At 43.8% G+C, this 13,637-nt stretch overlaps 1 protein-coding gene across 3 annotated transcripts in view; it reads right to left on the bottom strand.

The window, feature by feature from the left end:
- KDM3B (lysine demethylase 3B) overlaps positions 1 to 13,637 on the bottom strand; it is a 63,066-nt gene that overhangs the window by 15,563 nt on the left and 33,866 nt on the right. For 2 of the 3 annotated variants that reach the window (XM_021713003.1, XM_021713004.1), the window contains 4 exons: positions 7,619 to 7,726; positions 5,246 to 5,373; positions 1,608 to 1,887; positions 652 to 905 (listed from right to left, as the gene is read on the bottom strand). In XM_021713003.1, coding sequence (XP_021568678.1) covers positions 652 to 905; positions 1,608 to 1,887; positions 5,246 to 5,373; positions 7,619 to 7,726 — 770 coding nt within the window. The remainder of the gene's footprint in view (positions 1 to 651; positions 906 to 1,607; positions 1,888 to 5,245; positions 5,374 to 7,618; positions 7,727 to 13,637) is intronic. The other variant, XM_021713002.1, reaches the window with a different exon arrangement.

Below are 13,637 nucleotides of genomic sequence, written 5' to 3'. Positions count from 1 at the left end.
GTGTTAAAGGTTTGAGACATCGATAGACATCCAAGAGACACTATATGAATGTGCTGCATAGGAAAAAAAAAAATTCAATGACTGCGATTATCAAGAAAATCACCCGTGCTCAGTGGCTCAGCCTGTAATCCCAGCACTTTGGGAGGCTGAGGTGAGTGGATTGCCTGAGCCCGCGGGTTCGAGACCCGCCTGGGCAGCGAGACCTCATCTCTACAATAAATCAAAAATTAGCCGGGCGTGGTAGCGCGCGCCTGTAGTTCCAGCTACTTGGAAGGCTGAGGCGGAAGGATTGCTGGAGCCCAGCAGGTTGAGGGTGCGGTGGCCGGGAGCGGCCACTGCACTCCAGTCTGGGTGACAGAGTGAGAAATCAAGTGAAAAAAAGAAATCAAGTGATCAATAACTTGATAACTTTTCTGCTAACGACTGAAAACTTTCAAAGTATCAACTTTTACTGACGTCCTAACATGGTACAAAGGTTTACAACTTAATAGGATCTCAAACATTCCCAAAACTTAAAGAGATATCTTGTCAGCTTGATAAACAATGTAAAGAACACAAATCACCCAAGTACCCCCTAACCCAATTACCAAATCTCTGATGGTTCTTTCACGGAAAAGCAGCAAAGCCTAGAGTTGTAGAAAGGACACTTACTGAGGATGTAGAGAAGACCGGGGGGAAGGGTATGCCTGTGTCCAAAGGGGTTTGAGGAAGCTTTCCTGGCCCGGAGTGAAGGAGATCTCGAAGGCTAGAGCCTTCGGTTTTGTTGTTGGAGGCAGTGGGACCCAGTAACAGACTGTTAAAAAGCTTTGGAGTCAACGGAGAGACCTTTGCAGTGGAGTTGAACGAGTCCAGCCCAAAGGGTGAGTGAGACTCTTTACTGAGCACCGACCTCAGGGACCCTGCTTCTGTAAGAACATAACCGGGAATAGCATTAGGCACAATTAGCAATACCCAGCAGACAACTTGACTCCTAAAAATCAGCCAAGCGGAAAGGAGGAAAGACTTTCTCCCTTCCCCTGCTCCCCAAACTGTGTATGGTTTTAGGGTCAAGCCTGACAAACTATGAATATGGTAGGTCTTATGGCCAAGGAGATGCTCTTACTTCTTCTCTCCTTTCCAAATCTGGATTTTAAACCTCTTTCTGTTCCCATCTATCCTTCATCTTCTCACTTTCTAAGACAGTGTTTTAAGAGGAACTCCAGAACACATGTACAGAACACTTGGAGTACTTGTTAAAAATGGAGATTACTGGTCTCACCCCAAAAGATTCTGATTTAGTAGTTCTGGGTGGGACACAGGATTCTGTATTTTTAACAATTCCCCAGGTGATTCTTGGGTCCATTAAAAACTATTGCTCTAAGTCTAGCTCTCAACGCTGGTTGCATAACTGAACCTCCTGAGAAGTTTGTATCAATTCTGACTAAGGAGGTCTAGGGTAGGGGCCAGGCAGGTTCCTACTTAAAAAAACTCTTCTAGAAAAAAGCTGAAAGAGATTCCCTCATTTTATGTGACCAGCCAGAGAAAGCAAGTGGCATGTTGCATAAATGTGAATGGTAATGTGTGAGTTCAAAGAATCCCAAAACAAGCACAGGCAGAGCAGATCTCACCTTTTGTTTCTTCTTTAGCCTTCTGAGTTGCTAAATCTGCCAACCAGTGCAGGGCGGAGGAGGGCTGGGCTGTGTCAGGGCAAGGAGGCCTGATGGCTTTTAGCTCACTATTGCTATTTGATGCTGAACCATCTGCTTTCAGAGGCTCTTCAGATCTGGTGTCAGTGCTGTCGGCTTTGAGAACATGATCGGGTTCTGGAGTTGTTACTGTGGCAGTTCCTCCTCCGCCTGAGAAGGCCGTTTCATTTCCAGAAGAGGCACTAGGGTTTATGCTAGGAAGCTAAAACACAGAAGGCCAACATGGTTAGAGTGCTGTCCTTGGGTACAAAAAATAAAACACAACTAGTAATGATTTCAGATACTAAGTAGGTCTGGTAAGAATAGTCTGTTCCATAAACTGCTAATTCATCCATTCTTTTTTTTTTTTTTTTGAGTTGGAGTCTCACTGTCGCCCAGACTGGAGTGCAGTGGCTGTTCCCAGTCACCGCAGCCTCGACCTGCTGGGCTATGGCGATCCTTTCACCTCAGCCTTCCAAGTAGCCAGAACTACAGGGGCGCGCTACCACACCTGGCTAATTTTTTGATTTATTGTAGAGATAAGGTCTCGCCAAGTTGCCCAGGTGGGTCTTGAACCCGCGGGCTCAGAAAATCCACTCACCTCAGTCTCCCAAAACACGGGATTACAGGCTGAACCACCGAGCCCAACTCATCCATACTTTATTTATTTATTTATCTTGAGTTGGAGTCTCACTGTCACCCAGAATGGAGTGCAGTGGCCGCTCCCAGCCACCGTAGCCACTGCAGCCTCGACCTGCTGGGCTCCGGCAACCCTTCCGCCTCAGCCTACCAAGTAGCTGGAACTATAGGCGCGCGTTACCACGCCTGGATAATTTTTTTGATTTATTGTAGAGATGAGGTCTCGCCTGCCCAGGCGGGTCTTGAACCCGCGGGCTCAGGCAATCCACTCACCTCAGCCTCCCAAAGGCGTGGGATTACAGGCTGAGCCACCGAGCCCAGCTTCATCCATACTTTAATTCACCATATTTATTGAGTCCTACAATATGCCAGAAATATGCTAGGTTCTGTAGAAAGAGCAGGAAATAAAGTATGAAGTTTGTAATCTAAAATAAAGATTTCACATGCCTGACAGTTTTTTTTTTTTTGAGTTGGAGTCTCACTCTGTTGCCCACACTGGAGTGCAGTGGCACACTCCCGGCCACCGCAGCCTCGACCTGCTGGGCTCTGGCGATCTTTCCACCTCAGCCTTCCAAGTAGCTGGAATTACAAACATGCGCTACCATGCCCGGCTAGTTTTTTTTTTTGATTTACTGTATAGATGAGGTCTCACCAAGTTGCCCAGGCAGGTCTTGAACCCGCGGGCTCAGGCAATCCACTCGCCTCAGCCTCCCAGAGTGCGGGATTACAGGCTGAGCCACCGAGCCTGGCTGAACAGTTTCTACAATGGCAAATTGGTGATTAAAACTTGATCTCGGCCAGGCACAGTGGCTCAAGCCTTTAATCTCAGCACTTTGGGAGGCCAAGGTGAGAAGATTGCCTGAACCCAGGCATCCGAGACCAGCCTGGATAACTTGGTGAGACCTCATCTCTACAATAAATCAAAAAATTAGCTGGGCATGGTAGCACACGCCTGTAGTTCCAGCTATTTGAAAGGCTGAGGCGGAAGGACTGCCTGAGCCCAGTAGGTTGAGGCTACAGTGGCCATGAGCCTACCACTTCACAGCCTAGGTGACACAGTGAGACTCCGACTCAAAAAAACAACAAAAAACTTGATCTTACAGAACTGTTCTGAAGATTAAATGAAATACTATATGCAAAGGGCTAAGCATAGGTCTGGCATATAGAAAATGCCCAATGTTTATTAGTCTGTTACTGATTTTTCCAAGCAATTTGCTATATCTGGAGTATTTGCATACACTGTATTAGTCAACTCTACTGAAAATGTATCTCCAGATCTCTCAGCAGTAACTCGACCATGGGTTAGCAGTGTTCCTAGAAGGGCCTCAAATGTAAGCAGTTGGTTATGGGTTTTAAAAACCAACTGATTGTTCAAAACTGTCACCATCAAATCAGAACAACCTCTGCCTCTAATAGAGCAATGAGAAGACCACTGCCTCCTAATCCAATTCAGCGGGCCAATTTTCATGTTTGTCTTTTGTACCTAAGAACACAGTGATAGGGACCGTGTACCTTCTCGGATAGGAATGAAAAGACCAGCAGAATTTCTAGTAATCTTCCCTATACTTTTCATAATTACAAAGACCCTGAGGTATACGTCTTGATAAGATCCTAGGAGGCCAGGCTCGGTGGCTCAGCCTGTAATCCCAGTACTTTGGGAGGCTGAGGTGAGTGGATTGCCTAAGCCCATGTTCAAGACCGGCCCGGGCAACTTGGCGAGACCTCGTCTCTACAATAAATTTTTAAAAATTAGGCTGGGCGCAGTTGCCCAAGCATATAATCCCAGCACTTTGGGAGGCCAAGGTGAGAGGACTGCCTGAGCCCACAGGTTCAAGACTAGCCTGGCAACTTGGTGAGACTTCATCTCTACAATTAAAAAAAAAAATTAGCTGGGCATGGTGGCACATGCCTATAGTTCCAGCTACTTGGAAGGCTGAGAAGGAAGGATCACATAAGCCCAGCAGGTCGAGGCTGCAGTGGCCATGAGCGTGCCACTGTACTCCAACCCGAGCAACGGAGTAAGACTCCAACTAAAAAAAACCAAAAATTAGCTGGGTGTGGTAGTGCACACCTGTAGTTCCGGCTACTTGGAAGGTTTGGAAGGCTGAGGTCGAAGGATTGCTGAAGACAGCTGGTCAATGCTGGGGTGGCTGTGAGCAGTGTGCCACTGCACTCCAGTCTGGGCGATGGAGTGAGACAGACTCCAACTAAAAAAAAAAAAAATGCTAGGAATCTCTTTTTTAAATAAAATATTATTATTATTATTATTTGAGTTGGAGTCTCACTCTGTTGCCCAGGTTGGAATGCAGTGGCAGGCTCACAGCTACCATAGCCTCGACCTGCTGAGCTCAGGCGAGTCTTCCACCTCAGCTTTTCAAGTAGTTGGAACTACATGCATATGCCATCATACCCTTTTTGTTTCTAAAATTTATTGTAGAGATGAGGTCTTGCCAAGCTGCCTAGGCTGGTCTTGAACCCCTGGGCTCAGGCAATCCTCTTGCTTCTACCTCCCAAAGTGCTGGGTTACAGGCATGAGCCACCATGCCTGGCCATTTTTAAATTTTAAATTAAATAGAGGATAGAGGTCTCACTGTGTTGCCCAGGCTGGCCTTGAACTCCCGGGCTCAAGTAATCCTCCTGCCTCAGCCTCCCAAAGTGCTGAGATTATAGGTGTGAGCCACTACACCTGGTTAGAAATCTCCTTATGCTATTTGTCAGCCAAGTCTGAACTGGTTTAAAGATGAATGAAGAGAAACCATAAGAGTCAGGGGGAATTAAAATTCCCAGAGTAAAAATTGTGGGGGCTCTCTCTAAGAGGGTTATCCATCTCCTAATTCCCCAGGATTTCTATAGCAGCCTGGGACAAAAGAGTTGAAAACGGGGCACTTCCTGGTGCTAAGAACTGACACTTCACTCAGTGATACCCACATATATCTCTTTACCTGTGACATCCCATTGGTGACAGCAGGTCTCAACACGGATTTGTTTTGTCGACTAATACAAGGGCAGTTGGCTTTAATTCCCCACTTGCCCCGGGCAGCATGTACCATGTCTCCAATATTGTAAAGAGCTGGGGGAAAAAAAACAGTAATAAGAGTTGACATCAGAACACTCATATATGCCAAAAACTGTGCTAAGTTAACATAACTTCTTTTATATTTTTCCCACAATCCTTACCACATTTCAGTGAGGTACCTGCTTTTATCCTCAAATTTTGATGATCAAATTGAGACTCAGAAGTTAGGTCACTTGTTCAAATACAAAGTTGGTAAATAGATGTACCAAGACTTTAACCCAGATATATCTGGCCCTAAAGTTCTGTGCACTCAACTACACTCCTGTCCTTCCTCTAGTAAACATTAACAATGGGAGAACATTAACATGGGAGAAACTCAGGAGTAGATTCTCTAGTGTTTTACCTAAAAAAAAAAAAAAAAAAAAAGGTAAAAGAATAGATCGTTGGGCTTGGTGGCTCAGCCTGCCATCCCAGCACTTTGGGAGGTCGAGGTGAGTGGATTGCCTGAGCCTGTAGGTTCAAGACCCGCCTGGGCAACTTGGCGAGAACTCATCTCTACAATAAATAAAAAATTAGCTGGGTGTGGTAGTGCGTGCCTGTAGTTCCAGCTACTTGGAAGGCTGAGATGGAAGGATCGCCAGAGCCCGGCAGGTCGAGGCTGCGGAGTCCGGGAGCGGCCACTGCACTCCAGTCTGGGTGACAGTGAGACTCTAACTCAAAAAAAAAAAGAAAAAAAAAATAGATCAATGTAAACTTTATGTGGGTCAACATATAACTATACTTAGACCTGTAGGGAGTAGGTATTGTACCACTGCACTCAGGAAGATCTGTGGCTTGGAAGCAATGGGGTATGAAGGATCCAAAGGATGTCCTCCACAGTTTTTTTTTTTTTTTTTTGAGTTGTAGTCTCACTCTGTCGCCCAGACTGGAGGGCAGTGGCGTGCTCCCAGCCACCGCAGCCTCGACCTGCTGGGCTCCAGTGATCCTTCCGCCTCAGCCTTCCGAGTAGCTGGAATTACAGGCACGCACTACACGCCCAGCTGATTTTTTTATTTATTGTAGAGATGAGGTCTCGCCAAGTTGCCCAGGTGGGTCTCGAACCCGCGGGCTCAGGCAATCACTCACCTCAACCTCCCAAAGCGCGGGATTATAGGCTGAGCCACTGAGCCCAGCTCAAAGCTTTCTTAAGTAGAGGAAGAGCATCAGCAGTTGTTCTGCAAATTTGTCATCTTCAATGCATCTATGTTAATCGGGCATAGAGAACTTCTGGAGAAATCACTTAAGTAAGCTATGATTGTGACATAAATGACCTACTGCTACTAGCTGCCTTCCCCATAGAATCTAGAGGTTTGATAACTTTCAGCTGGATTTTTACAAGCCTAGAACCAGAGGTCTTTCTGAAAGTCAAGGGGATGGCTTTTTCATTTTGATTCAGCCAATCGTAGGAATCTTAAATGGTATCTGGAAACATGACCAGCTCCTCTGATCAGAAAGGGAGAGTAGAGTGTGCAGTGGTTGCATGCACCATAGCACAAACCTAAAGATCTAAATTTTCAGAGAAATCTGATGAGGCTTAAAAGAAAAAGAATCAGGCCGGGCTCAGTGGCTCAGCCTGTAATCCCGTGCTTTGGGAGGCCGAGGCGAGTGGATTGCCTGAGCCCGCGGATTCGAGACCCATCTGGGCAACTTGGTGAGACCTCGTCTCTACAATAAATCAAAAGTTAACCGGACGTGGTAGTGCACGCGTGTAGTTCCGGCTACTTGGAAGGCTGAGGCGGAAGGATCGCTGGAGCCCAGCAGGTCGAGGCTGCAGTGGCTGGAAGCGTGCCACTATACTCCAGACTGGGCAATAGAGAGAGACTCCAACTCAAAAAAAAAAAAAAGAAAAAGAAAAAGAAAAAAATCAGGTGAAGATAATCCATTTCAAAAAATTGTTATGGACCAGGTATGGTGGCTCATGCCTGTAATCCCAGAACTTTGGGAGGTTGAGATGGGCAGATTAGCCTAGGTAACATAGCAAATCTCGTCTCTACCCTAAAATAAATAAATAAAATTTAGTTGGGCATGGTGATACATGCCTTCAGTCCCAGTGACTCAAGATGCTGAGATGGAAGTATCGTCTGAGCCCATGAGGTTGACACTACTTGTGAAGCATGACTATTGTGATCATGCCACTGTACTCCAGCCTGGGTGACAGATTGAGATCCCAACTCAAAAAAAAAAAATTGTTTTTTATTGTATGCGACTATCTTAATTAAAAGCAATTTTTTCACCAAATCTAAAAAATGCATTTCCTTACCTGTGCCAGGGATGATCTGTGTGGGCATGAGATTCTCTGGTTCATGGGACTGTCCTTTTGCACACTTCAACCAGGAGAAAACCTCTTCATCACCCATCTCCTCTGTCTCTGAAACAGAAATAAATTTCACTTATACTATGAGGGTCGCAAGATAGATCCCTCTCAGTGAGAGTGAAGGCCAATTTTCTCATTGCCAAAGGATACAACAGGTAACTTTTTTAAAAACTGCTTTATTGAGGTATAATTTACATACAAGTCCAACAATTTAAAATAGCCAAAACAGTATGATACTAGTATAAAAATAGAGACACAGGCAGGTGTGGAGGCTCATGCCTGTAATCCTACCACTTTGGGAGGTAGAGGCAAGAGAACTGCCTGAGCCCAGGGGTTTGAGATCAGCCTGGACAACTTGGTGAGACCTCATCTCTACAATAAATCAAAAAATTAGCCAGGGATGGTGGCATGTACCTGTAGTTCCAGCTACTTGGAAGGCTGAGGTGGAAGGATCACCTGAGCCTAGCAGGTCAAGGCTGCGGTGGCTGTGACTATGCCACTGCAATCTAGCCTGGTGACAGAGTGGAATTTCGACTCAAAAAAAAAAAAAAAAGACATATAGATCAATGAAACAGAATAGGGACCCAGAAACACAGCTATACACCAACAACTAACTGATCTTTGACAAAGCAGACAAAAACATACAATGGGGTAAGGACACCTTATTCAATAAATGGTCTGATAAAATTGGATTTCATATGCAGAAAAATGAATAGGACCCATATCTCTCACTATATATAAAAATTAACTCAGGATACTACAAAGACTTAAATGTAAGATCTAAAACTAAAAACATTCTATAAGAAAACCTAGGAAAAACTCTTCTGGACATTGATTTATGAGTAAGACCTAAAAAGAAAAGGCAAAAAAACAAAAATAGACATATGGGACTTAATTAAGCTAAAATGTTTCTGCACAGCAAAAGAAATAATCAACAAAATAAACACACAATCTGCAGAATGGAAAAAAATATTTGCAAACTTTGCATCTGATAAATAATATCCAGAATTTATAAGGAACTCAAATAATTCAACAAGAAAACAACTAATAACCCCATTAAAAAATGAACAGGCTTGGCACAGTGGCTCACATCTATAATCCCAGCACTCTGGGAGAACGAGGTGAGAGGACTGTCTAAGCAATAAATATCGACACCAGTAAACTTCCCCCAAATCCACAAAGACATGGATACTAAACAGCATGATGTTAAACAACTCCTGGGTCAACACGGAAATCAAAACAGAGGTTAAAAGTTACCTGGAAACAAATGAAAATGAAGAAACATCTTACCAAATCCTCTGGGATGCCATGAAAGCAGTAATAAGAGGGGAATTCATATCTCTAAGAATACACATGAAAAAATAGAAAGATCACAAGTTAATAGTCTAACAAATCACTTAAGGAAGCTGGAAAAACAAGACCACCAAAACTCTGACTTCAGCAGAAGAATCCAGGTCACCAAAATAAAAGTCCAAATTCGAGACATAGAAGATAAAAATATAATACAAAAAAAATCAATGAATCCAAAAGCTGGTGTTTGAAAGGATAAACAAGATTGATGAACCATTAGCTAGACTGACCAAGAAACAGAGAGAAAAAGCCCAAATAAACACAATCAGAAATGCAAAAGATGAAGTCACAACTGACCCTGAAGAAATACAAAAGATTATCAGAGATTACCATGTACACCTGTATAGAAACTGGAGAATCTAAATAAAATGGAGAACTTTCTTATATTATACAACCTCCCCAGGTTGAAACAAGAAGAAATCGAGACCCTACACAGACCAATAACAACCCAGGAGATCGACTATGTCATAAGAAAACTACCTATAAGGCCGGGTGCAGTGGCTCAAACCCATAATTCCAGCACTTTGGGACGCCAAGGTGAGGGGATTGACTGAGCCCACGGGTTCAGCCTTGGCCACTTAGTGAGACGTCATCTCTACAAAAAAATAAAAAAATTAGCTGGGCATGGTAGTACGCACCTGCAGTTCCAGCCACTTGGAAGGCTGAGGCAGAAGGATTGCCTGAGCCCAGTGGATCAACACTGGGGTGGCCATGAGCATGTCAATGCACTCCAGCCTGGGCGAGGGAGTGAGACTCCAACAACAACAAAAAAGAAAACCACCTACCAAAAAAAGCCCTGAACCACATGGCTTTCCAGCAGAATCCTACAAAACACACAAGGAAGAGTTGATACCAATCCTATTGAAAGTATTCCAGGCAATCGAGAAAGATGGAACTCTCCCCAAATCATTTTATGAAGCTAACATCACATTGATATCCAAACTGGATAAAGATCCAGCAAAGAAAAAGAACTACAGGCCAATATCCTTAATTAACATAGATGCTAAAATTCTCAACAAGATTCTAGCAAACCAGATCCAGCAACACATCTCAAAAATCATTCACCATGACTAAGTAGCTTCATTCCCGGAATGCAGGGCTGGTTCAACATCCGCAAGACATAAATGTAATTAAATACATCAACAGATATAAAGACAAAAAACCCCACATGACTATATCATTAGACATGGAAAAAACTTTTGATAAAATCCAGAACCCTGTCTTGATAAAAACCCTTGAACTTCTAGGTATAGACGGAACATACCTCAAAATAGTCAGAGACATCTATGAGAAACCCACAGTCAACAGACAGAAATTGGAATCATTTCCCCTGAAAACTGGAACAAGACAAGGCTGCCCACCTCACCCCTCCTGTTCAGCATAGTATTGGAAGTCCTAGCTAGAACAATCAGACAAGAGAAGGAAATCAGGGGTATCCAAATAGGAAAAGAGGAGGTCAAGTTATCCCTCTTTGCAGAGGATATGATTCTATACCTTGAAAACCCAAGAGATCTGTCAAAAACCTACTTGCACTGATAAAGGACTTTGGCAAAGTCTCAGAGTATAAAACAAATGTGCAAACGACAGTTGCATTTCTATATACCAACAATAAACAGAAACCCAAATAAAAAGCACAATCCAAGGCCAGGCATGGTGACTCACACCTATAATCCCAGCACATTGGGAGGCCGAGGTGAGAGGATTGCCCAAGCCCACGGGTTCTAGACCAGCCTGGGCAACTTGGTAAGACCTCATTTCTACAATAAATCAAAAAATTAGCCAGGCGTGGTAGCATGTGCCTGTGGTTCCAGCTACTTGGAAGGCTGAAGCAGAAGGATCGCCTGAACCCAGCAGGTTGAGGCTGCAGTGGCCGTGAGCATGCCACTGCACTCTATCTAGTCTGGGTGACGGAGTGAGACTCCAACTCCAAAAAACAAACAAACAAAACACAATCCTATTCACAATAGCCAAAAAAAAAGAAATACCGTGGCGTCTTCCTAACCAGAAATGTGAAAGACCTTTACAACGAAAACTACAAAAACACAGTTCAAGGAAATCAAAGATGACACAAATAAATGGAAAAATATTCCATGCTCATGGATTGGAAGAATCAACATTGTTAAGATGCTTTATTATAAAGCTACAATAATCAAAACAGCTTGGTATTGGTACAAGAACAGGCATACACAGACCATGGAACAGGACAGAGATTCCAGAAGCAAAACCAATTTTTTTCTCAACTCATCTTCGAAAAAGCATCTATCACCAACCACTGGGAAGAGGAGAACCTATTCAGTAAATGGTGCTGGGAAAACTGGCTGACCACATGCAGAAGATTAAAACAAGACCCCTACCTATATCATCATACACAAAAGTCAACTCTAAATGGATCAAAAACCTAAATATAAAATTTCAAACTATAAGAACCTTAGAAAATGCAGGAGACACCCTTATGGAAATTGGAACTGGCAACCAAGTCCTAATTAAAACCCCAAGTGCCCATGCCATAAGAGATAAGATAGACAAGTGGGACCTCATCAAACTGACAAGCTTCTGCAAAGCCAAAGAAACCATCAAGAGCGCAGGGAGACAGCCCACAGACTGGGAAAAAATATCTGCCAACTGTATATCTAACAAAGGTCTAACATCTAGGATCTATAAGGAACTCAAAGGTGTCGGGGGGGAAAAACAGCCTGCTGGGCATGGTGGCTCACACCTATAATTCCAGCACTTTGGGAGGCCAAGGTGAGAGGATTGCCTAAGCCCATGGGTTCGAGACCAGCCTGGGCAACTTGGGGAGACCTCATCTCTACAATAAATCAAAATATTAGCCGGGCATGGTAGTGTACGCCTGTATTTCCAGCTACTTGGAAGGCCGAGGTGGAAGGGTCGCCTGAGCCCAGTAGGTCGAGGTTGCGGTGGCTGTGAACATGCCACTGCACTCCAGCCTAGGCGACAGAGTGAGACTCTGAGTCAAAAATAAACAGGCAAACAAAAAACTCAAAGAGTTTTTTTACACATTTTTTTTTTTGGTGGTAATTGTGTTCCCCCCTCAAAACTTTAATACTAGTTATGTTGTATATCTGTTATGTACTGTGGCCCTCCGAAAGGGCAAAATGACGGTAACATCTTAGATTCTCCCTTCCCAGCAAGAGTCAATTTTGCCACTGTTGAGAATGTATGACCTAGTTTGTTGAGAATGTAGACAAATGATTTTTCTGCCATTTCTTGAGATAATCACGTGGTTACTTTTTAGTCTATTAATATAGTGAACTACAAGCTGGGCGCAGTGGCTCACGTCCCTAATTCCAGCACTCTGGGAGTACAAGGTGGGAGGACTGCTTGAGCCCAGAAATTTGAGATCAGCCTAGGTAACAGAGTAAGATCTCATCTCTACAAAATGTCAAAAAATAAGCCAAGTGTGGTGACGCGTGCCTGTAGTCCCAGCTATGCGAGAGGCTGAGACAGAAGGATCACCTGATCCCAGGAGGTCAAGGCCACAGTCAGCTGTGACTGTGCCACTGCACTCTAGCTTGGGTGACACAGTGAAACCACAACTTAAAGAAAAAAAATCTATCCATCTATATCTATAGATAGATAGATAATATACACACAGTGGACTGCACTGATTTTCAAGTGTCAAAACCAATCTTTCATTAATAGGATAAATCCCATTTGATCATGATGCATTATTCTTTTTATGTATCTCTTGACTTAAATTTGTATTGGGGTTATAATTTTCTTTGCTTGTCACGATTTCATTTGGTTTTGATATTAGTGTAATGCTGTTTTCACAAAATGAGTGTGTCCTTCTGTTTTCTGAAACTGTGTATGTATAACTGGTATTATTTCCTCTTGTTTGCTATAACTACCAGTAACACCATCTGGGCCTTAAACTTTCTTTGTTGGAAGGTTTTTTAAACTACAAATTTGATTTCTTAACATAAAGTTATTCAGATTATCTACTTATTTTATTTTTATTTATTATTGTTTTGAGTTGGAGTCTCACTCTGTCACCCAGGCTGAAGGGCAGTGGCACGCTCCTGGTCACCACAGCCTCCACCCACTGGGCTCAGGTGATCCTTCTGCCTTAGCCTTCCAAGTAGCTGGAACTATAGGTATGAACCACCATGCCTGGCTAATTTTTTGACTTATTGTAGAGATGAGGTCTTGCCAAGTTGCCCAGGCTGGTCTCGAATCCGCGGGCTCAGGCAATCCTCTCATCTTGTCCTCCCAAAGTGCTGGGATTACAGGCATGAGCCACCGTGCTCGGTGGCTATCTACTTATTCTTTTTTTTTTTTTTAAGAGTTGGAGTCTCACTCCTTTGCCCAGGCTGGAGTGCAGTGGCACGCATGCTCACGGCCATCTCAGTGTCAACCTGCTGGACTCCTGCGATCCTTCCACCTCAGCCTTCCAAGTAGCTGGAACTGCGGTACCACGCCCAGCTATTTTTTATTTTATTGTAGAGACTAGTTCTGGCCAAATTGCCCAGGCTGGTCTTGAACCCCTGCTCAGGTAATCCACTCACCTCAGCCTCCCAAAGTGCTGGGATTATAGGGATTACCGAGGGATTATTGAACCTGGCCTATCAACTTATTCTTTTTTTTTTTTTTT

This window comes from Carlito syrichta, unplaced genomic scaffold (genome assembly GCF_000164805.1).
Source record: "Carlito syrichta isolate Samal-C Ts95f unplaced genomic scaffold, Tarsius_syrichta-2.0.1 Scaffold303986, whole genome shotgun sequence".
NCBI classification, from domain to species: Eukaryota; Metazoa; Chordata; class Mammalia; order Primates; family Tarsiidae; genus Carlito; species Carlito syrichta.
Note: the sequence above shows the minus strand (reverse complement) of the source record. Positions and strands in the feature narration are given on the sequence as shown.